Source organism: Lipophrys pholis, assembly GCF_963383615.2.
Source record: "Lipophrys pholis genome assembly, chromosome: 12".
Taxonomy (NCBI): domain Eukaryota; kingdom Metazoa; phylum Chordata; class Actinopteri; order Blenniiformes; family Blenniidae; genus Lipophrys; species Lipophrys pholis.
In genome coordinates, this window is record NC_137641.1 from 22,389,149 (window position 1) to 22,412,648 (window position 23,500).

Below are 23,500 nucleotides of genomic sequence, written 5' to 3' on the forward strand. Positions count from 1 at the left end.
TGCGTTGATAATCAAGACGGACAAACTCAACTCGTCCCACCCGGAAACCCAAACGGCCAGAGGGCGGCGGTAGTGCGCTCCCATGTATGACTTTAGGACATGTCAAATATGTGTTTCTCACCCCGAGTGTGCGCTCGCAGACACATTTTGCCTATTTGTTATGAGGCAATTCCAAACTGGAGTCCCAATCTACTGATGTGAGCCATGATAGAAATGAGCGCAACTATTCTGAACTAACTGCAAATGTTCTAATTGAAGGAGAAGCTTAACATTTTTATAAAAATAAAAAGCAATTTCATACGAACTCCAGCATAGAAACATAAATGGAATACTTGTGGTAAACGCACTAAAACAACCCGGATTATAGTTGTGCTTAAAGAAGAATAATCACACACATTTATAAGTAGTTAAAGTTTCAATCTGTTATGTTTTCTGAACTTAGTTCCTCTATTACGTGAACTTTTTACAGTTGCGTGTGTGTGTGTGTGTGCGTGTGTGTGTGTGTGTACGCACGCGCGCGCGCACGCTGTGGGCAACACAATCACATTTCTTTTAAGCGACAGGGTGTCTAGACACACACGTGACCGGGCGCGTCAATGCGCACTGGAGACTGGAGACGGAGCAAGGGCACCCAAACCATCCGCCTCATTTACAGACAGAGAGCCGCTCCGGATCACTCGTCGGCTCGGCTTTTTCTTCCGCGAAAACTTCGTGTGAGATACGAGGTTGGATTATTTTATTCGAAAAAGGGACTCGAGCTGAAAATAGGTTACGAGGCTCTCGGTGCGTGGACGCAAAGCCCCGGGTCTCTCTCTCGCTCTCGCTCACTCTCTCTCTCTCGCTCTCTCTCTCTCTCTCTCGCTCTCTCTCTCTCTCTCTCTCTCCCTGCCTCTCTCGCTCGCTCGCTTTTTCTCGCTGGCTTTTTAGAAATGCAACTCCACTCGCGTTAAGAGATTCAGTCCTGGATTTGCTCCCTGGCTCTTCGGACGAGGTTCCTCTCAGCCGGCAGACCTCATCGCAAGCAGACGACTGGCACGTTTAGACGATAAACGGATAAAAAAAAAAGAAAGAAAGCGAGCCCGGTGGAGAGAGAGCTACACTCTGTGCGGGTCGGATCAAGGATTTTGTGGATTAATGCTTCTGAAGACACGGCGACGAGCTCCGGTTTTCATGGGATAACTGTGATAGGCATAATTAGGCCCCGGTTTCTTTTTTTTTTTCTTCTCCTTCTTATTTCCAATGCGCACAGATAGATGGAGAGATTTGTGGCTGTGCTCATTTGCTGGAAACCAGCACGGAGCATGCTTTAAAGGGGTCAGATCACAGCACCACATCCCCAAGTGAAAAATTGTAACACATCCAAGCTGCATGGTTGTAGCAGATTTTTTTTTACATTTTTTTAGCCCTTCTTACTGTTTGAAACTAGTCTTAAATGCCCGGCAGTGATGGTGGTTCATCCCCCGGTGGAATCGCTGACTGTCCCGTGAACCCTGACTGCTTTTCGGTGATCTAGTCTGCAGGAGAAGACGACAGAGACAGAGACTGGCGTATGCTACAGATTCCCTCCGCTCATCCACCTCCCGGTTTTTCCACTGTATCTTCTCAGGCTGCTTGTCATTGCCTGGACTCGGATCCCGGAATCTTCATGATTTGCGGACACCATGCTCGTTTTTTAGCCGGGAAACCCTCTTTTCATCCCGCATGTTTAGGACCAAACGATCGGGGCTCGTCCGGCGACTCTGGAGGAGCCGTGCGCCCGTGGAGGGCGACGGGGAGGCGGATAGAGGGACGCATGGCTCCGGGGGCTGCTGCATGGGCAAAACGACAAAGGTGGCCAAGTCCAACGCCGGATCGGAGGCTGAACTGAAGGCGTTGACCCACTCGATCCTTAAAAAGATCAAAGAAAAACAATTAGAGGTGCTTTTGCAGGCGGTGGAGTCCAAGGGGGGTGCCCGAAGCCCCTGCTTGCTCCTGCCCAGCAAAGTGGACGCCAAAGTGGGTCAACAGTCTTACTCTCTCCCCATGCTGCTCTACAAAGTGTTCAGGTGGCCGGACCTCAGGCATTCCTCGGAGCTGAAGAGGCTGTCTTGCTGTGAATCCTACGGGAAAATCAACCCAGAGCTCGTTTGCTGCAACCCGCACCACATGAGCAGGCTTTGTGAACTCGGTGAGTTGGATTATTACTATTAGAGCAATTATAACATCTCCCCCCCTTCTTTACCAAACTTCTGGAAATTGCCTTTCGCGTCTCTGGTGGTCGGGCCTAATTTGAAATCAAGTGCAAATTCAAACGCCGTGACATTATGTCAAAGAATTACCAGACTCCTAAAAGGCCAATTAGCCTAATTCAAATGACATAACCTCCTTTGGCACACTTGTATTGAGTTTCCATTAAGGTCACAGTTGGCCAAAGTGTGCCAAACGGTTTTCCTTCATGTTTTCAGAAGTAGAGTTTTTTTTAACCTATTTATTTAATAACGTCTTAATAGATATCCACTTTAATTCCACCGCATCAGTTCGCTTCTTTTGATACTTTGATCTTGTTAATTCACACCTTTTTATTTTCTTTTTTTAAAGAGAGAGACATTAGCAGGTTAATTTGAAAGCAAACCGCCATATCTGCTATTCCGACATGTCATAAGTGGCATTTCCAAAGTGCAGAGCGACTCAGCTGAGGCTTTACAGTCTTTCCACGGTGAAGTTTCCAGGCGCTCTGACTGTGCGTGTGCGTGTGTGTTATGTGTGTGTGTATATGCGTGCGCGCGCGGGCTCGCTCGCTTGCTTGGCGTCCCGGGCCAAAAGAGGCCCGTATCTCAGTTTGTCCTAGACGCTGATAGTGGCCCTTCTGGCGCCAGGCGGCCCCCTGTTTATCTGCCTGCCAATGAAAGGCAATAGCCGCCGGCCGGCCTCTCCGCCTGCCTGCCTCTCCAGGCGGAGCTGACAGACACAAATCTTTTTCCCCGAAGAATGACTACTCTTATCATAAACTTTACATCTCTCCCCTTGTGTTTTTGCTCATGCTATGCTTCTCTTTGTTTTTTTTTTTTGTTTTTTTATATCCTCCATGCAGAGTCTCCTCCTCCTCCATATTCGCGCTATCCCATGGACTATCTTAAACCACCAGGTGAGCTCCATGTACATGCATAAATACATGAATTCCCCATGTATATTTTATTGTCATTGTTATTCACATCTTAAAGGAGCATATTATATTCATGAATGTTTATGTGTTGTCTGACTATATGACTGACATTACATACAGTCTTGTACATGCTGCCGGTACATTTGTGTGTGTGCGTGAGTGTGTGCGTGTGTGTGCATGTGTAGGAAATGGCTCCGTGTTATGTTGTGATTTATGATAGCAGTGGAGTGGCACGCCTGGCAGGCTGGCCAGTTTGAGCGTGGCTGACAGCCAGGGCAAGGCAGTACAAAGTTGAGATACCAGCTATAGACTGACTGGCACATCACCAGGGGCAGTGTGTCTGACTGGGAGAGGTGGGAGGGGGTTGTTGTTTGTGTGTCCGTCTATCTAATGTGAATCGCAGCACAGAGGCAAACAGACAGAGGACAGCCTCTCTGGAGCCGGCCGGCCTTTATCAGCCGAATTAATCAACAGATTAAGGCCGACTGCTTGTTTGTGTGCGGCTCGGGTGTCAGCGTCCCACTTCTGTTTGTATGTTTGTTTCAGGGAGTGAAAGAGACCATTTGTGTGGAGTTTAATTTCTGCCTACGGCGTTGTGCAGCCGGCAGTTTTTTTTCCCCCCCCTCCAAACATGTTTTGATCCTGAGTAATTGTTTTCCTCCTCCACCTGTGCCAGACTCTGCATGCAGCTCTGGTGGTCATTCTACCCGCCGGTGTTGAAAAATGGCATCGGGTTATGTCATCGCCTATGAAGTTGGTTTTTGAAGTGTGTTAAATTTCACACTATAACCAGAATAGTGCGAGACTGGAGGGAGGAGAGTATAGGAGACGTACAGCAGCCCCTCTTCATCTCACAGAGAAGGTGACAAAGATATAAATGGCTGAGTGTTGGATTGTAAAGCCCTCTGTTTTTCCATTATTTTTTATTTTTTTGTCAATTTCGCTTCTTTGCCCTATTAGCGAGACCATCAGTGCAGGAAAAGCACGGAGCTGAACAATGACCAGTCAGCCAGCTGACCAGCCAGCCAGTTAGTCAGGAGGAGAAAGTGGCTCTCAGTGAGTGGAAACAATAGGAAGTCATTGCAGCTGCAGCTGTGGTTCTTCAAAGCCCCCCTTTCCCCGGTCTTTGTCATCTTTATTTAACGCGCTCTTGCAATATTGTTGTACTTGAAGAGCTGTTCTAAAGCTCCAAAATGCAGCTAGAACGAGGCTTAAAATGTTGTAAACATTAGACACCGAGCTCTCTGCTGATGTGATGTCTGTCTGATTGAGGAGCGAGCCCGGAGAGTTCAGTTGGAGGTTTTCCAGCGATGAAAGGAAACAACAAGGTAAATAGGAAATGCAAGCTGGATGTGGACAAAGGAAATGATTATAAAACTCATGCTACCACCCCGTTTCCCCTTCTCAGAGAAAACTGACCAAACCCGACTGTGAGAATTAAGTGTTGCCAAAAAAAAGTCACAGAAGATAATCTGTTACACGTCTGTCTACAACTTGTTAGAAAGAGTTTACCGTTCCTTCTTTATAGACATATCGCCAGTATTGAAGTGCAAAGGTGCAGCACTCACTGGCTCACCTGTTATGCAGTTTCCTCATTTAGTTGCATTCAGTCTGTGCAGCTGCGGTCGTGGTTAGTCAAAGGAGACTCTGTCTGTCTGTGCATCTGTCTGCGCGTCTCTGTATTGGCCAAGGAGGGTGAAAGACATATTAATAGGACAATGGAGCATGCTCGAGGGTACACACACGCTCGCAGTCTCACACACACACACACACACACACACACACACACACACACACACACACACACACACACACACACACACACACACACACACACACACACACACACACACACACACACACACACACACACACACACACAAACACACAGGACAGATGAGCTTATCATGCAGAAAGACAGGGTTTTTTTTTTTCCCCCCATTGCCTCGGGGAGCTGTCAGTCATCGGCTCCCTCCCATTACTGGAGGTTATTACAATTTTCCACACTATTCTCTCTGTATTTTCCTCTTATTATGTAGTGTTAAATCATTATGACATTTAAGAAATCAGCATAGTTAACTTTTAGAAGGCAATCAGACCTTGTAAATATCTGCACGGAACGAAAGAGCCATGCATTATATGATGATAGTTTTATGATTTCGGCGAGCAGGATGTCGGGGTTATATGTGTCAGGGTGCCTGTCCGCTCCGGCAGCGGCAGCGGTCAATATGAAAGCAGCTCTGACATAAAACGCTACCTTGTTTCAGCTCTGGGGAATATAAATCACACACTGTTTAGCTCTTTCTCTCTGATGATGCCCCCTCAGCCCTGTGGTCAGCTGTGAACTGTTGCCCGGGAGACCAGGGCAAAGGCTGCTGGCAGCCAATGAAAGCCAGGCAGGCCGGGTTATGCTCGTGCATCTCGTTACTGCGACCACATCAGCATGGGCCGGCGTCCGGACAGGGCAGGGTGCAAGGGAGCGCAGGCCACTCTGGTCATTGCCTGTTGGCTGCTGCAGCTCAGTAGCTGGAGGAGAGAAGCGGACAGTAAAACCACCGTCATATCCTTCCTCATCAGGAATGTTTGGTCCCAGAGTTTGCAATGTTATAACCATGTAAATTTTTCTACAACCAAATTCAGCAAGTATCCCATATGTCAAAAATCTGTTTTCTCCAACTTTACATCTTCTGCCAGGATGAAGTCTGAACTTAAGCCATGTTTTTATTTTTGCAAGATTGCGGAAGAAAACTTGATTGGAGGCAATTACTAGTCTGTAGACCATGGAGAAAGAACCTCGGTGTAATAAAACTCCCATTGCAAATTAAGAGCTGTCTGGCTTTGAGTGGCCATAAATAGTTGTATACCTCATCTCGTCACTTATACAAAGCATGGAATCAAAAGTTACAAAAATGGCCAACGTAAAATACATTTTAATACATCATCAAAGTTTACTTTCTGTGATTTTAAAGCACATTTTAACAAGATGATAATGTCATTATGAAGATTTTGAGCACAGCGATTGCTTCCTAGACTCTACATGAGCTACTTTAGTTGGTTGAAGGTTTACTGTTATGTCCACTAACATTATAAAGACAGGAAATAGTGGACATGTTATTAAAAGTCATCAATCACACATGTTGTGCTTTGTAAGTATAACAATACCGCACCAATACTAATAACTTGACTATTCACATAATTTATTTAGATTCCTCTCTGTGATGGACAGTCACTTGCATGGAGCTTTAGAAAATGCTCCACACCAACATCCTGACTCGAGACGAGAGTTGACCCATGTCACAGTGTGTGTTTCAATGGACAGTAGGTGTAGTGCAGAGCTGACGTGCGGCAAAAGGAATGTATCATTAGTGAATACCAAGCAACCAGCGGCAGCTTTGCAGTGGGGCTAGCCCACTCCCAGCAGTGTGCTACTCCACTCGGCACACACAGCGGTTTTTGTTAAAGCTCCATTCAGGTGTCATGTTGAAACTAGTCCACATTACAAGTCTTTGTGGGAGTTCAGCATTCAAATGCAAAGGGAAAGGTAGAGACGGAATGGGTAGTTTCACTCCTGTCTGCCTGCTAGTTCGCTAGTAAACATCGTTGGAGGCCCGTCTAAGCGCTGTCTGCTTCATTGTTTTTGCTGCTTAAATTTAAAATTCTAATCCAGCCACACACTTTGTATCTGTGACGCATCTTTGGAAGCTTTGTTTGCTGTTGGCGTGGAGGCTCTGATTTCGGTTTGACTTGACAGTGGCTGTGAAATCGCTGAAATGTGCACATATTCAGGAGCAGCGAAGCAATTAACAGTCAATTAAGAGCCTGAGCAGTCTTCTAATATTTGATCTGTGTTCGGTCATTGAGTGAAGATGAAAGTGTCCGGTCCAAACCGTCCAGTCGTCTCAGTCATTAGCAGAAAGAATATAGCTCTCTGAAGATCAGCAGCTCGTCTATGCAGAGACTCTGGGCTAACGTTCCTCCTGAAGCAGTGGATTATGGGGGATTATCGGGGGTGTAAGGAACTCTCTGCTGTAAGTCTTCTGTGTGTGTGAGAGAGTGTGAGCTTCATCGTCAGCGTCTTCATTAGGCATTGATTTCACTGGGGTGATTGACGGCCTCACAGCTGCTGCTGCTTCGCCGTCTCCCCTCACACACATGCAAACACACACAGGAACACACACACAGACGCAGGAACACACACACACACAGTACTAATTCACTGTCTCTCTCTTCATTAGATTCTCCAGACTCTGGACCTTCATCCAGTGATACTGGGGGAACGACATACTCTGCCCCTGTGGGGCTTTCAGGTAAATACTCCTACAAATGGATTTTTATATCACCCATTTTCTGGTCTTTTTCTGCTCTTGCTCTATTATTTTCCTCGTTCTGTTTTCCTTTCTCTCTCCTATGCATTCCACCCAATACACACAGTCATCTCCCCTCCATACTTGTGATGATGAGGCAGTGATTGTGGGGGCCCCTGCTTCCCCTCTGTAATAAAAAAGCCCAGTGAAGGAGGGTGGTGTATTTCTCCCACATCCACATAAATTCCTCCCTCCTGGCTCTTTGAACAACGCTCCTCTCTTCGCCTCTTCTCCCTCTCTCGTTCCCTCTCATCCCTTTCCGTGTTATGTTGTAATGGAAGACAAACACGCCAAACTGTTGTTTGGAGAAGAATATGTTGTGTTCGTGCGGTATTGTGGAAAGGGGGGGGGGGGGGTGCTTCAACCAACATTTGAGTGTTTGGGTGTGTTTGTGCATACAGGGGATGTCTTTGTAGACGGTTAACTCTCCTCTGGGCTTTGTGGGGATAAGGGCAAGACACAGGCGCCTTTCTTTCTTCCAACTCTCATGCAGGACGTGTTTTAGGCTTCCTCAGCTTTTCTCCTGTAATCCCCCTTTGGCAGTGTTGCTTCCCTTTACCCATCGCCCTTGTCCGCAGGCTGCGAAATAAGACAGTGTTCATGAGAGAACGGGTTTTCTCTCCGTTTGCCTGAGATTTCTCTGTGCTGTTCCCTTGCTTTCCGTCGCCTCAGATGGTTCTCATTACTGGGCCTTTAAAGCCTGTTTTATGTCAGTTGGTGTTCGCTGCCCATTTTCCCCCCTCCTTTGTTTAGTGGTAGTGGGGGTGGAGGGTTTTTGCCTGCCTGTGTGCGTGTGTGTGGGTTCAGAGATGAGAAAAGATATTGCAGCAATGCTTACAAGAATAGAGGGGCTCCAAACCAGCTGCCCCTCTTGTCCACCTCCTCTCCCACACCATCAGATGGACACTAAGTTCCTCCCAGCGCACATTAACTAAAGACACATTTTAGACCCAGTTCAAACTGTGAAACCTAAGAAGTGGAGTCTTAACAGGCGCCTCTGAGCTCCCTCCTTTTTTCCCTCCCTCAGTCAAGCCCTCCTTCCCCTTCTCTTCCACCTCCTCCCCTGTTTTCCTTCCTGGCGAGGATGACATGGCAGTGGCAGCCAACGCTTCATGGAACGGGCCTCCCCGGTAAAAGCAGTAGAGGTAGAGAAGGACGAGGCAGGATGGATGGAGAGCTGTGCCCCACTCTTTCCTTGGCAAGGCGAGGAGAAAAAAGGCTAATCCATTTCTCCTCTGGTTCCTTCCCTCCCTCATTCCCTGCTTCCCTCTTTGCTCCCTCCCTCAGGGGCCCTGACAAAAGAAACATGGCTCTCCCAGAGGCCCGCTGCTGACCTTCTAATTCACTCACTCTGCCCTTTTTATGTTCTTCTCCAGACATATTTACAGAGAGGAAGAAGGAAAAGGAGGGAGGGTGGCTCTGAGGGAAGGAGAGTCGCAAAGGCTTGAAATCTACAAGGCTTGTTTGACTCTCAAGCATTGTAGTGGAATAATTAAGTTCTTGTTGCCAGAGTGGTCTGGTTGAGCAGCTGTTGTCCGACTATGGAGCGGAGCACGTAGTGCACGAAGCACTACTTCACCTTAACATACAGCTCAAACAGAGCTAAGGAGATGTAGGTCTTCCTCTTTTTTTATCCATCATGGAAAGGCCAGGCTAGAAGGAGTTAAAAGTGAGCTGCGACAGCGACAAGCGCAAATGCAAACTAGGCTGCCTGCCAGGCTAGCAGCTCCAAAGCTCCTCTCGCTCGCTCACGTCATCAGCTTGGTAGAGAGCGGAGAGGAGGGAAGAGGAAAGAAGAGGGAGGCGGCGGAGCTGGTGGTGTTGTTGGTGGGGTAGCCGCCGGATGGAGGAATGGAGCAGGGTGTCTGGGTGCTGGTCCCGGTTGGAGCTGTGGCGGGGGACTTAGGGCTCAGAGGTTTAGGCTCGCTCAGGAACTGAAGTGAGAGATCAAAAGAGAGATTTTGAAATGGAGATCAGGTCGAGGTTGAGAGGGCACTGAACTGCTGGCTATGAATCCGTGGCGTGTTAAGCAACTCGTTAGAGAGACCGCACCTTGACTTTGCTTGGGTTTATGAGCCTCTGAGTTAGCATTCACGTCACCAGCAGACCATTTTGTGAAAGTTTTTCTGAGATTTTAAAGCCTCACATAGCCACTGAATTGGATGTGAAGTTCTGAAAGCCTGATTCTGATTATTTTCTGGGTGAGGGCTGGAGCACATCATGACTCTGGGTTTTGAAGCAATGCATTTTGTGGAATACTTTGCCTAATTGTTCTGCATTGACAGCTTTTGGACTTAAGTCTGGAGTTATGTGATCACAAAATAGGTCAACAGGATTATGAGTTTCTCACCAAACATTCAAGCTCGTGACGAGATCAGTTCCAGCCACTGTGTTTGTGTTATGTAATTATGTTATGACCAGTTTCCAGTTCAGTTGGACCACATCTATAACCCATCCATGAGTGGTTTCTCTATTTCTGTTGTTGTTTTTAGCGACATTACTATTGAGTTTAATCAAGTTTTTCATACTTCACAGATTATGGTTTATTTCAAATGAATGAAGAATACAGGTTTTCCTGTATGTGAGCAAAAAATAGACGATCAGGATGGTTTTTGATATATTCTTTCTTTTAGGTCTTTTCTAAATCTCACTAAAATACATAATATTTATAAACTAGTTCCTCTCTGGTATTTTACTTTGACTGTTTTTACAACAGGAAACCCCAGTAAGAAAGAAAAGTCATTTACAGGTGTGGTGGGTGAGAACTCGGGTTTTGGTTTTAAATATATATGTTTAGGGTTTTTTTTTTTCTTTCAACTATTAAATGGGTCAGTTTGTTGCACCATAGCAGGAGGCGAAAAGTCGCGGTATAGACTTCTGTTTATGCCAAACTCATGGATGTGTAGCGTCGGTGTGTGCGTCTGTGTGTGTGTGTGTGTGTGTGTGTGTGTGGGTCGGTGGCATGCCTGTTGGTGCCATTGGGGACTGACCCGGAGTGCCTGTGTGTAAGAAGATCCAGTCGGGCTGTGGTGACATGTGCGCGCGCACACACACACAAAACACACACACACACACACACACACACACACACACACACACACACACACACACACACACACACACACACACACACACACACACACACACGCAGGCAGATAGAATGACCTGGTGCGAGCCCTGGCGCACAGCCGACTGTCACACAGGCGCTTCCTCCTACTGCAGGTTAAATTTAGGCCGAGTTGTATTCTTATACCACCAGCCAGTCACCTCACTCGACAGACAGTCGGCCAGCCCTTCAGTCAGTCAATTAGTCATCCGGTGAATCGGCTGGAGGTATAACCTTCATCAGGGGCTCTGACAGAGATTAAATTTAGTCTTGGCACCATGGCTCATTAAATCAAACTAGTTCTGCTGTCAGACGGAAGGCCCCAAAGAAACGGCCCATTTTCAGTACAAACCCGGAGAGAGACGGATGGCCCGTGTGTTGTTTTGGATCAGTTTGCTATGGGGTATTATCACGACTGGAGGTTTTAAACGGCATGTAGCTAATGTGATGCCAAAAAACACTATCTTTGATTTTTTTTCTTCCCTTTTTTTTTTTTTTTTTTTTTTTTTCAAAACCAACTTTAAGCAATTAAGAGCTGTACCGAGAAACAGAGCACCCTCAGTCTCCCTCCTTTCCCTCAGCATTCCTGCCTTGTTTGGGTTAGCCAGGAGAGGAAAGGGCTGCGCAGGATATGACCTCATGTCTTTGAGGAAAAGGCGAGCGGACAGGGAGGCAGCCGAGGCCTCATCTTGACAGAAAACTAACATTGGAGTACACCAACCAGAAAGGAGGGAGGTAGTAAAACAAGAAATAGAGAGTGGGTACCAAAAAGTGAGCATTTGTGTGCTTTCTACAAAGAGAGACATGTTTATGTAATCTAAAAGCTCCCAATGAGTTACGACTGAGACTGTTTCAGAGAAATCCAACACTTTGTTCGCTATAACAGTTTTTGTTGTTATTTCTTTCCCGGCTTGAACAGTAATGGGAAGGAATGAAGAGAGAGGGAGAGAAGATGGCGGCTTTGGGTGGAGGGAGAGATGGCCGGCAGCTCTGCTCTGTTCTCTGTAATTTGGAGGCTGTGTGTTAGCCAGCGAGTTGAGCAGAGCAGAGCCGAGCCGCTTCGTGCCGGGCCAGGATCTCTCATTACTCCCCACTTCCTCTCCTTGCGCGGCAGCCAAGCCGCCTCTTGGCAAGGGACTTAATTTTGGTTTTGGCCGTCCTCTGTTCCCCACCCTGTGTCATTATGCTGCACAAATCGAAAAAACAGCACACAGACAGCAGAGGATGGAGACAGAGAAAAAGAATGGTGTGGGGGGGTGGGGGGTAGAATAAAGTGTGCCTTTGGGTTTTTACCCCCCTCAGCCTTTGATTCTTTGTCTGGTCGCATCAAGATCCAGCTGAAAACATTAACCTACCTTAGTGTAGCCCTGCTGATTGAAAGGAGGGCGATGCAGATTTGGCCCCGAGCCAGAGCTGGAGGGAAGCCCAGAACAAGATGAACATTGTTTTGGTTTGCAGTCACTCTGTGGAAGGGAATTTTGACATCACCTCAATGCATGAAGATATGAACGAAGGAGGGAGAACGTGTGAAACCGAGAGGAGGAAGAAAGCGTTCAAAATCCTCTTTAGCAGGATAAAAACGGAAATGGAAAATAAGTGGAGACACATGCCTGTAAACCTGCGTGTGCGTGTGTGTGTGTGTGTGTGTGTGTGTGTGTGTGTGTGTGTGTGTGTGTGTGTGTGTGTGTCTGTGTGTGTGTGTGTGTGTCTGAGAGATTTCTGCTGTGACACACAGCACTGCTGTCTCCTCCCTCCGTCCTACTCATTCATGTTGTCGGTTTGTCTTTTGTGTTCAGTTGAGTCTCGCTCCCTTTTCATTTCGGTGACAGACTGGGCCCTGTGAGTCGCCACATCTCTATCGCAGACTTAACGAGCTGGCATAATTACACACTCAAACACTCCTCTGCCGACACACAGATGTACATGATAATTAATAAAAAAAAGATAACAATACAACAGAAAAGGTTCAACCACACACAACTCGCTCTGCTAGTTGTCTGTCTCGCTGTTGCGGCCTGTATTATTAAGTTCCCACGGTGTTTTAGCACCACAACAATGTGCGTGATTGTTTGGCTTGTCTGTCCATCTGTCTGTGGCACTGCCTGTGTGAGTGTGTGTGTGTGTGTGTGTGTGTGTGTGCAAAAGGCTCAGAGATACAGATCCTGCGGGCAATCTCCTGACTGGTGTGTTTGCAAAAGTGAGCTGATGACATCATTACAGCCTGCCTGGCACCCCATATCCAACTAGCTAGTGTTTATTTGTCCTGTCACCCTGGGAAGTCTGGGCTGCAGGGAGTGGTTGAGTGTGTGTGCGCGTGCGTGCAAGGGTCAGCATGATGAAGTGTTGGAATAATAACTCAGCAGGACTAAGAAGGAGGTGTTACTGGGGAACAAAATGTCCTTTGGTGTAAAAGTATTAAGCCGTGATATTGTTATAATGTGGGTCCAGATGGGAGATGGTGCCCAATTAATTACGAAATGTTCCTGTGTTTTATCTCGAGCCGAGGAAAACACCGTGCCTGAGTGACACCAAGACATGTGGATCATGTAATTATAGCAGAAACGTCTAGTCTGAGAAAATTATACCGTGGATGGAGGCATCGGGAAAACATGCACCATTTCTTTCTCCTTATCTTCTCCTGGGCCGTGGCCGGATGGTTCATGTTAGAGATGGCGTGTCTGCAACTCATTCGCTCTATCTGTGTTTCTGCAAGGCCTCAGATCTGTAGATAGCAAAACTGTGCCACTCCCCTGTGTGGTTTTCCTGCCATCGGGGCTTATTTAGGTTTCCTGAAATGGGGGGTGGGGGGGACTTCATGCCTTACGTAATCTGCCACCCTAAAAGCGGCACTTCCTCTCTGCAGCTATACTAAACCCACTACCATCCATCTGTCTGCCTATTTATCTGCCTATCAGCACTGAACAAGATCTCAGTTCCTCATCGTAGCTGTAATAATAGTAAAGCCAGAACCACGAACTGAACTTTTTAAATACTTTTGATACTTGATAGGCAATAAAACTACCGTTTTAAATGTGTTTGTTCATGACTTATAATTAGGGATGGCAAAAGTACACATGCTCCTTTACTTGAGTAAAGAAATACAGGTTTTAAAATTTACTCCAAAACTATACCATATATCATAGGATATTTGCACCAGTTTGAAGAGTTAATTGCCAAAACCGGGTTCTTTTAAATGAAGCCGTGGATGGTGAATGTGTAGCTGCTCTGCTAACCTGCTTTACTTTTGGTTATACGTCTACTATATCGGCTTTTCATTAACGCCACAGTCAGCGGACACTTTCTATGCGGCAATGTTTCACTCTCTCTTGTTGTTTGGTCTATTCATGCGTTTCACATTGTGTTTGTCTTCCTATGTCTGCCCTGTATCAAATCCACAAATATAAATGTAAAGGAGGCATATTTTGCATTCGCTATTATAATTTGTTTAGGTTTAAGTCAATCTTTCTATTAGGAAATGATGCACGTATGCATCAAAAGCACATTCCATGTAAAGGTAGATTAAAATTAACAAAAAAAATAAAAACGTAAAGCTAAAACTAAACACAGCTTAAATACAGTGACAGCGTCCCCCTCTGCAGTGTTCTTTATTTCCCATATCTGATAATAATAATGAACTCTATCTTCAGCACTGCATTTCTTCACATGTTTTTTTTATAGTACACCTGTGTAGGTGAAAAAATATGAGGGACTTCCACAAAGCTGGTTCATATCACCTGAGTCGATCTATTGAAGTAATAGAAGTGAGTCTATCGGATCTGTCACCTGCTCCTCTGCTTCAGGCTTTTGTCGCACAGCTACATTCGCTTTGACTGACACTGCACACTTTTTATAGACACACAATTTATAACTATCAGCTGTGCGTTTGGATCATGGGCAATGTATGTGAATGAGGAATGCATATAGGAGAATAGGATAACGCCTTTGAAAATCAAGAAAATCGCGAGATCCATGCTGCATAACCCATCTTGTCGGACGTATAGGAGTCCAGTGGTCTTTTTTCATTTAAGCAATAGAGGGCTTCAGTTGTAGTAACCAACTGATAACCAACATAGTGCAGACTGGCCTGCAACCTTTTACCCCTCAATAAAAAAAAAACAGTCTGTGTGTACAGTCTACAGCTTACATTTACGAGGCTGTGGTATTGATGCGAGACAACTACAATCCTCTCTGCACTGTAACAGAACAGCTGACGTTTCTCTTTCGGATGCTGTGGCCCGTCATTGAATTTCATGTCGCCGAAGAATGGTGACCTGAACAGACAACATCAACAACAACATCCCGTAACAGATAGCAGGCCGTCTGTTGAGGACTCAATACACAGACGGGGATGAACGTATATGGCACGGCAGAGAACAAAAGGAATGCCTCCAGGCTGACCCTTGACCTTTGGAATAGACTTTCCCCCAGCTCGAGAGAGGGTGTTGACTTAGAAAATAAGGCACCGTGTAGAGCCCTTCCTCCCCCCTTGAGCTGTTTCCTTCTTGTCTTCCTCATTCCTCCTTTCAGGCGCTATGTGTGTGTGTCTGATGACGACAGGGTCATTACACGTCTGAGCCGAGAGAGTCGCACACATACACACATACAAAGCTCTCAAGGATCGATGCGAGACAGTTCTCAGGAGCCTCCTCGCTATTTACCGACGTGGAAAGTGTTGTGTTCAGAGCTGAAGGTTGAAAACTGTGTGCATGACGGTGTAAGCGTGTTACTCTGTGACTGTGCTGACTTCTAAGAATAGCGGCAATCTGGTGTGTGTGTGCGTGTGTGCGTGCGTGCCTGGTGTGTGTGTGTGTGTGTGTGTGCATGTGTTTCTGCACCCTTGCGTCTGTGTGTGTGTGTGTGTGTGTGTGTGTGTGTGTGTGTGTGTGTGTGTGTGTGTGTGTGTGTGTGTGTGTGTGTGTGTGTGTGGAGTCAGACAGAGGTAATGATTAACCTTTCCAGACTGTGTTTCTGGCCCTGGGAGAAGCACCCAGTCTGCCTCCCCCACTACTGGTCACCCCCCTCCACTGTCGTCCCTCCTCCCTTCGTTCGAGTCCAATTGTCTCAGCTAGCGTGGCGTCCACTCTTAAAGCCAGAGGACCCTTAAACACCACGGGGGGGCTCACACCCTGTCCGTGTGCCAAATCCGCTGTCCTTGAGCAAAAAAAAAAAAAAAAAAAAAAATGTTCTGCTGTCTACAAAGCCTTGGGTGTTTATTTAAGAGCAGATATTTACAACTTTCTGGTATGTTGCTGTAGACACCCATCCCCCACACCCTATAAGCTGATCATCCATTAAACACCAAAGAAAACACAGGACCAATACTCTGCCTTTGCTTCTGCAGGGTTGCTAATGGCTAACACCCACATCAGCTCACAAAACCTGCTTTTTTTTCTTCAGTTTCTTCCATTGCAAATGCAGTGTTTGTTAATTATAGTAACCACTTTGCACTGCACATATTTGATCTGTCTACATTTTAGGCGCCCTCTGCCTTTTGCTTTGAGGTGGATCTGTCAGGAAAGAGGTATTTACTTAGGATAGGGGGTTGCATGTGGAGCCTGTGGGACAACCCAGATTGGGGCCGAGCAGCAGCAGACAACTGACAGGAGCAGAACAGAAAAGGCTGCAGGGGTGACAGATGGCCTCGGGCTGCCAGCTAGCCAGCTTATCTCCAGCAAGAAGAGGACCGAGACACGAGGGCTGAAAGGCCGCGGTGCAGACGAGCAGGTGGGGAGGCAGACAGATACGCAGGCTAATGCTCCGATAGGCAGACATCCAGAGAGCAGGCAGACAGACAGATGTACAGACAGACGGCCCCGTAAGCATTCGAGGGCTGATGGAAACCCGGCGCTGCTCGGAGGGACATTCTGTGTGTGCGTGCGTGTCAGGCGGTGTCGTCACACACACCTATGTGACATGCACCTGAAATAGTGTCAGACTGTAACTTGAGGAGCTCGCCCAGCAGACGCGCAAACACACGACATGTTAAAAATTCAAATTCGGTTAAATGAAACTTGCAGTCAGAACAAAGCGCGCTGATGTGAGGCCTCTATAATAAATGTGTGTTTATATACAATTTGTCTGTATGCAAGTGCTGTGTGTGTGTGTGTGTGTGATGTTCTGTGTCTCGGCAGCATTACTCATGAGGTGTAAGCTCATCTGCTGTCAGGACAAACTGTGAACATATTCTTCACAAGGCGGCGCCCCGCAGATGGAAGTCTGGCCCGTCTCGCTTTCTCCCTGCTGCTGTATTGAGGATAAAAAAAAACTTAGGGTTTGTTTACCTGTGGGGGTCATTCAAGCTGGGGTCTGTGATACAAACTGGGGGCATGGATTTTAAAAATACAGGGACATTTGTCAGTGAGAAAAGGCCAGGAGAGACTATCATATGGCACCATGGGAGGTGATGGATCTATTGTTGATCCAAGCATGGAACTAAAAGACATCGTTTTTCACAGATTGTACACTTTGGCCACAAATCTGCCAGGAGAGGGCATGAAGTGTAGTGAGTTCTACATGGGAAAATCATCTCAATACTTAACGGCGCTACTTAACTCGCCGCTCTTTCTGCAGCTCATTATATTTTCCTCTTTCTATCCTCAAACCCTTTGCTTTTATGCCTCCTTCACTTCTCTCTCCTCTGCGGTTCTCACTTACCACCAGTCTGAGTTTCTGTGAGGGGAGGAGAGGCGACGAGGGAGGGGAAACGGGGCAGTTAGTGTAGTCCTGAATAGCAGGGTGTTTTCAGGCTGCAATGACAGGCTCAGACAGGCAGCCGCTCTAATGACCTCTGACGCCAGGCCCTGTCTCTCTCAGCAATAACAAACACACACACACACACACACACACACACACAGGTGAGCGCCACCAGCAGGCCGACTGTCAGCTGTTAAGAAAGTCCAACGCGTCCTCCTCCTTATCTGTTCCTGTACGTACATGTAAAGCAGGCCGGGGAGCAACGCTCGGCCAAGATTGGAGTCTGTCTGACATCAGCCTGAGACACAAAAGACACTTTCTGTCTCTTATCTCAAAGATAAATGCCTTTTTCCTCCATTTAGTCTCAGGTAGATAGCTGGGTACTTAGTTTCCCCCCTGCGCCCCACGAGGACGGATTTACGATAAACTCCCCGAGGCTCGGCTCAGACCAACTTCAAAGCACACAGCCCCTCTTGTTTTATGGAAAGGCATGCTTTCAGTTTTTTTTTCTGCCCCCTTCCTTCTTCTCCTCTGTTTCTGTCTCTCTTCTCCCAATGTTGTCTTTTTCTCTCCCCCCCACTTCTCCCCGCGTCTAATGAAGGCTAATGACAGGCCGGGGTAAGTCCGCTTGGGCCGGCAGAGATCCTGCCGCATTAACGTTGCAGTTTGTCTCAGACGGGACCTTCCAAATTACCAGTTACATTCACAGCTACTGCCAGATGAAGGGGGGGGGGGGGGGTTCGAATGGGAAGGATGGGTGCAACTGAAGCTGGGCTCTATTCATTTTTTTTTTTTTTCGCCCTCAAATGTCTCCCCTTGCCAAGTTTTCTTAACCTTTGAAAGTCTCATTGAGGCTGGATGAGTGAGGAAGCGGGAATAAAAGGTGGTTGCGTGGCTGATAGAAGCCGCAGCAATTAGGCGATGACCCCATAAGCACGGGAGAATTCGGGAGAGGAAGCAAAGTCGCAAAAGTAACAGTCAAAATATGCGAAAAGCATTCCTTCTCTTCCCCACCCCGCCCCCTCTTTCTTTCCTCTCGCGCTCTCTCTGTCTCCCTCTATTTCCCTTGCGCCTGACTGGCTCCCATTTTTCTAGCAGGGAGTAGCTGGGAGCCAGATTTCTGTGGAATAGAGATATGAAACGAGGAGAGGGACGGCGCAGGAGGCACTGTTTAGGGGGGACGGGAGAGGGAGGAGGAGTTTGGAAACTGGAGCATGGCCAATGCTACACTTCTTTTACGCTCAGGGGAAACTTTAAACCAGAGAGGACGAGCTTGTCAACGATTCAGACACCGAGGCTCGAGAGTTAACGGGCTGCTTCGCTCGTCTGCCCAACATGGTTTATGTGTTTACGTGAAAGTCGTCTTGTTCGTCTTGTTGCTGCCTCGGTTTTGGCGGCCCCATCATTGTCCGTCACAGATAGTTTCTAATTTCCTCCAGCAGGGCGAAGCACATTGCTGCAGAGAGAGATGATCAGGGCGGCCTGTTGACGTCAGTACATTGTTGGCCACGCAGCTACAAAAATACAGCGAGCCAGACAGAAGATAAGCATTTAATGCCTAGATAAATATTGTACTGCGTGTGGACACTTGCCTGCCAGTGTCTGAGTTGCTTTTCTTGTCTGAAGTCCAGGAATTCCAACATGGTTTTCCTGTATGGCAGAGATTGTGGATGACAGTCTTGTTTTGGCTCTGACCTAAAGCAAATCCTCCTTTTTTCCCCCAGACGGGGATGAGGAAGAAGTTGCTCAGTAACTCAGAACCCCCCCCCCCCCCCCCCATCTTCTCCCTCGTGTCTTTTTTCTTCACCTCTCCATATGCACATTTTGCAGTCTTTATGTCTTCATCGTGTCTTGCCGGTGGCATGTTCCGTAGATCTAACCATCTCTCTCTCTCTTTCTGTTCCCTCCTTTAGATTCCCTGGCGTTGCAGGAGTCTGGCGAGCGGGCCCATTGGTGCGTGGTGGCCTACTGGGAGGAGAAAACACGCGTCGGGCGCCTCTACTCAGTCCAGGAGCCCTCTCTGGACATCTTCTACGATCTACCTCAGGGGAACGGCTTCTGCCTGGGCCAGCTCTGCTCCGACAACAAGTCCCAACTGGTGCAGATGGTGCGCGCCAAGATCGGTTATGGCATCCAGCTAACACGCGAGCCGGACGGGGTGTGGGTCTACAACCGCAGCTGCTACCCCATCTTCATTAAGTCGGCCACACTGGACAACCCGGACTCGCGCACGCTACTGGTGCACAAGGTGTTCCCCGGATTCTCCATCAAAGCTTTTGACTATGACAAGGCCTGCAGCCTGCAGAGGCCGAACGACCACGAGTTCACACAGCAGCCTCGCACGGGCTTCACGGTGCAGATAAGCTTTGTCAAAGGCTGGGGACAGTGCTACACCAGACAATTCATCAGTAGCTGCCCGTGCTGGTTGGAAGTCATCTTCAACACGCGATAGCAGCAGCCTTCCTCTTCTTCACCATCACCTCCTTTTTGGTCCCTTCAAAAACAGACTGACATCCTTTTTTCATTTTTTATTTTTTTTTCCAGAGGTTCAAACACACACACAAAAAAAAAAAAAGGATTTAAAAGAAGAAGAAAGTATAAAATTCTGGTGGACTTTGTTTAATAAATGACTAAGATTTAATTAAGAAGCGAAAAAATGTATTTTATGTTATATATAAATATATTATTAATTGTAAATATGAAGACGTTTTATATGCATCATTATTTATGTATTGTGCAATGTGTTGATGAGAAAAAGAAAAGAAGATGCACTTTGCTTAATATAAATGCAAAACAAGAAATGCCAAAATAAAAAAAAAAAAATACAAATAATATTTTCTTGTCTGGAGTTGTTTGGATTGTTTTTCCTCTTGCAGATAATATATAGGATTCAGTTCAGGTAATTTTAATGAGGCCTGTTTGATTTCTTCCTCATTATAATTGCCACTAAAAACCAACCGTGGCTTAACTTTGAGCCACTGAATGACTTTGATGTCACACTGTGGCTCTTAAAAGCATTTACCTCTGAGACAAACATGAGTCAGGCGATGACGGAGCCATAACTCATTGTCCCCGGCTCCTGCAGGCTCATTACGCCTTTCAAAATTGTCTGTTTTTCCTGAGTTATTTGGGCATGAATGTCCCTCTTCCGCTCTGTCATTAACCGTCTTACAATGATGACTTCACAGTCGGGGAAACTAATGACAAATTTCAGGAACCAATAAAGTCAACAGAGGGAGTCCGGTTTCCTGAAGGAGCCACTTTATTCAAATGCACACACAAAAAAAAAAGGAGGCGACTGTTATGTGTTGAACAATCACACAAAGAATTTTGTGCCACACCTGAGGAAATGGACTTACTGGAAGATTACAACTTTGCATCAGCATCTCGTATATCAGCGAGCGACTATGGCCTATTTATGACCTATTGTGTATCTAAAAACAAGACAAAACTAATCAGATTTCCCTTTTAACAAACACATTTTTGGGTGTATTTATGTGTGTGCGTGTGTGTGTTTGTGTGCGTGCCTGTGTGTCTGTCTGGGCCTCGTCCTGTTGCTAGTCAGATGGGTGTCTGTGAAGAGGATTACTACTGTAAGCCTGCTTTACCCACACACACTGTCTCAGAGACCTACATTCACAAGACCCACTTTCCACGCCATCCAATCCCCCCTCTCTCATCCACTCACACCCGCCGTCCCGCACTCTGTTCAAGAACACATGGATTTTGATGGAAAACGTGAGAATAAACGACATGTTTATCGACGGTGACTGAGTGGATGTGAAACGGAGCATCTTTGCGTGTCTCGTCCGCTGTTTCTAGATTTAAATTTCAGTCTTGGATTTATCTAAATAATGAAACAAATAGATGTCAAACACAGGAATTCAGTTTACTGCCATTTCCTCTCGATAACAAGACAATGTAATTCTGAAATGATATATCCACGTATTCCTCTCCGCCTGTTTGATTTAATCCTTTGTTTAGCCCCCAGATAAATGTCTGGATCTATCATAGAATTTTAAAGAAACAGTGTGGTCATGCCAAAAAAACATTTCTACACGTTGGGACCTGTTTCTTTGGCTCGATGCATTTAAAACCCATGGATCTCTGCATGTTCTCTTCTCAATAATCCCCCACCTTGCTAATACAACTAAAGCGGCTCGGAGCCGTGCGCGTGCGCTCGCGCACGCGTGTGTGTGTGTGTGTGTGTGTGTGTGTGTGTGTGTGTGTGTGTGTGTGTGTGTGTGTGTGTGTGTGTGTGTGTGTGTGTGTGTGTGTGTGTGTGCACTCGCATGCAGCCGTATATCCATGACCCATGACTTCTCTCAGACGGAGTGACCCCGATTCAATAATTCCATTTAAAGTATTGCAGATTTGTACCAGCTTGTACACATTTCACAAAGTAAATATTTGTTTGAACTTCCTCTAAGGAAAAATGTGTCTAATAAAGACATTTTAAGGTGCGCTCATTATCTTTAAATGTAAACTATTCACAAGGATACACATAAGAGAGGAAGCCCTTGGCTTCACTGAAGATAATATGAATGATTCTATTCATAAAGCACCTTCAAAAAGAAAGTTTATTAAGAGCTCTGACAGACAAATCACATTAAATGGGCTGAAGTGAAGACACAGGCGCATTTGATGGAAAAGGGAAAACTAGAGTACACAGGAAAATTTTAATGAATTTTAATGAAATGTGAAATATACAAATACAAATACATGCAGATAAGATGATAAAAAAATGAAAGGAAAAAAAAAAATCCACATCACATATATACATTTAAAAATGATGTGGCTTTTTTCGAGTTTAATCGAAAAACTTTTTTTTTTTTTTTTTTTTTAAATCAATTTAGAAGTTTATTTTTTTCAGTAAGTCTATTATGGAGGAGTGTGTGAAACAGCGCCCCTCCGGTGAAAATCCAGTGTGTGTGTGTGTGTGTGTGTGTGTGTGTGTGTGTGTGTGTGTGTGTGTGTGTGTGTGTGTGTGTGTGTGTGTGTGTGTGTGTGTGTGTGTTGGGAGAAGTGTCTCTGAAGCAACCACCTACAAAAACAAACAAATAAACAAAGAAACAACTCTTACCTTCCAAACAGGTTCATCCTGTCGGCCTTGATCGTTGGGACCTGATAGAAGCCAATTATTGAATATTTAAAATGGATTTAAAAAAGAAAAGAAAAGAAGGAAACCTTGTGACAAAGCCAGAGACAGTAGGAGCAGACTATCACCTGGATTTATTCCACACAATTTCAGAGCAACTTCACGTAAGCGTTTACTTATCTACAATTTCAATGAGTCTTTATCATCCATCCAATGATGCACAAATTGTTTTGTTTTTCTTTGTTAACGTGTGAGATTATTGCTTTATGACAGTTGTTCTGAATAAATATGCTGTGAGAACATTTAACTTGTGGTCCCTGGTTCTTGGTGTTTGTGGAGCAAATGGCTGTTGCAAGTTAAGCAACTCAATATTGTGTTGAACAGGAACAGTGTGGTGACCTTGAGTTGCTTGGAGCACTGTGAAACTGGACTATAGGGTTTTGCTTGAAGATAGTCACATTTCAATTGTGAGGAATCTCATTGAGGTGATTCAGTTAAAACATAATGTTTCCTACAACATTGTTGGGATATCACTATCGGGACATGATTGTGTTCATATTCCAGTTCACTGGGATCATGCCGTGAATTAGTTGCAGTGCCCAGTGGTTCATTGTGCTGTGTTCTTTCAGTGAATCTTTAGTTCATACCATATTTCAGCTAGTAAATATAACCCAAAGAGCCTCACATGTGATTTATGAAAGCATTTAAGAAATAAATAAATCAATAAAATAATAAAAAAAAATAGCATATCTAACATTCTTTTTGAACAGAATACAGCCTTTATCTTTGGAAATTGATAATAAATTGACATTCACCACACAGGCTCCAAACTTATTCATGCAGTTATCCAATTGCCCAACCACGTGGCAGCAGTTCATAGCATACAATCATGGAAACGCAGGTCATGTCATGTTCACATCAAACATCAGAGAGAGCAGACACAATGTGAGCTCATTGACTCTGACTGTGGTATGATTGTTGGTGCCAGACAGGCTGGTTTGAGTGAAAATGCTGATTTCCTGGGATTCCCAAGCACGACAGCCTTGAGAGTTTACTCAGAAAGATGTGGGGAGGAAAAAAAAAGAAAAAGAAATCCA

At 45.9% G+C, this 23,500-nt stretch overlaps 1 protein-coding gene across 1 annotated transcript; it reads left to right on the forward strand.

Annotated features, from left to right (window-relative positions):
• The first annotated feature begins 574 nt into the window (after positions 1 to 574).
• smad7 (SMAD family member 7) lies at positions 575 to 20,110 on the forward strand. The gene is made up of 4 exons (XM_080477275.1): positions 575 to 2,167; positions 3,071 to 3,124; positions 7,378 to 7,449; positions 19,219 to 20,110. The coding sequence occupies exons 1-4, from the start codon at positions 1,702 to 1,704 to the stop codon at positions 19,755 to 19,757; spliced, it is 1,131 nt and encodes a 376-aa protein (XP_080333401.1). The 5' UTR covers positions 575 to 1,701; the 3' UTR covers positions 19,758 to 20,110.
• Positions 20,111 to 23,500: the final 3,390 nt, after the last annotated feature.

Excerpts from the sequence above, each read along its gene's own strand:
- smad7 (XM_080477275.1), top strand. The coding sequence starts at position 1,702 with ATGTTTAGGACCAAACGATCGGGGCTCGTCCGGCGACTCTGGAGGAGC. Across the intron at positions 2,168-3,070 it reads GAGCAGGCTTTGTGAACTCG|AGTCTCCTCCTCCTCCATAT; the intron begins GTGAGTTGGATT and ends TCCTCCATGCAG. Across the intron at positions 7,450-19,218 it reads TGCCCCTGTGGGGCTTTCAG|ATTCCCTGGCGTTGCAGGAG; the intron begins GTAAATACTCCT and ends TCCCTCCTTTAG.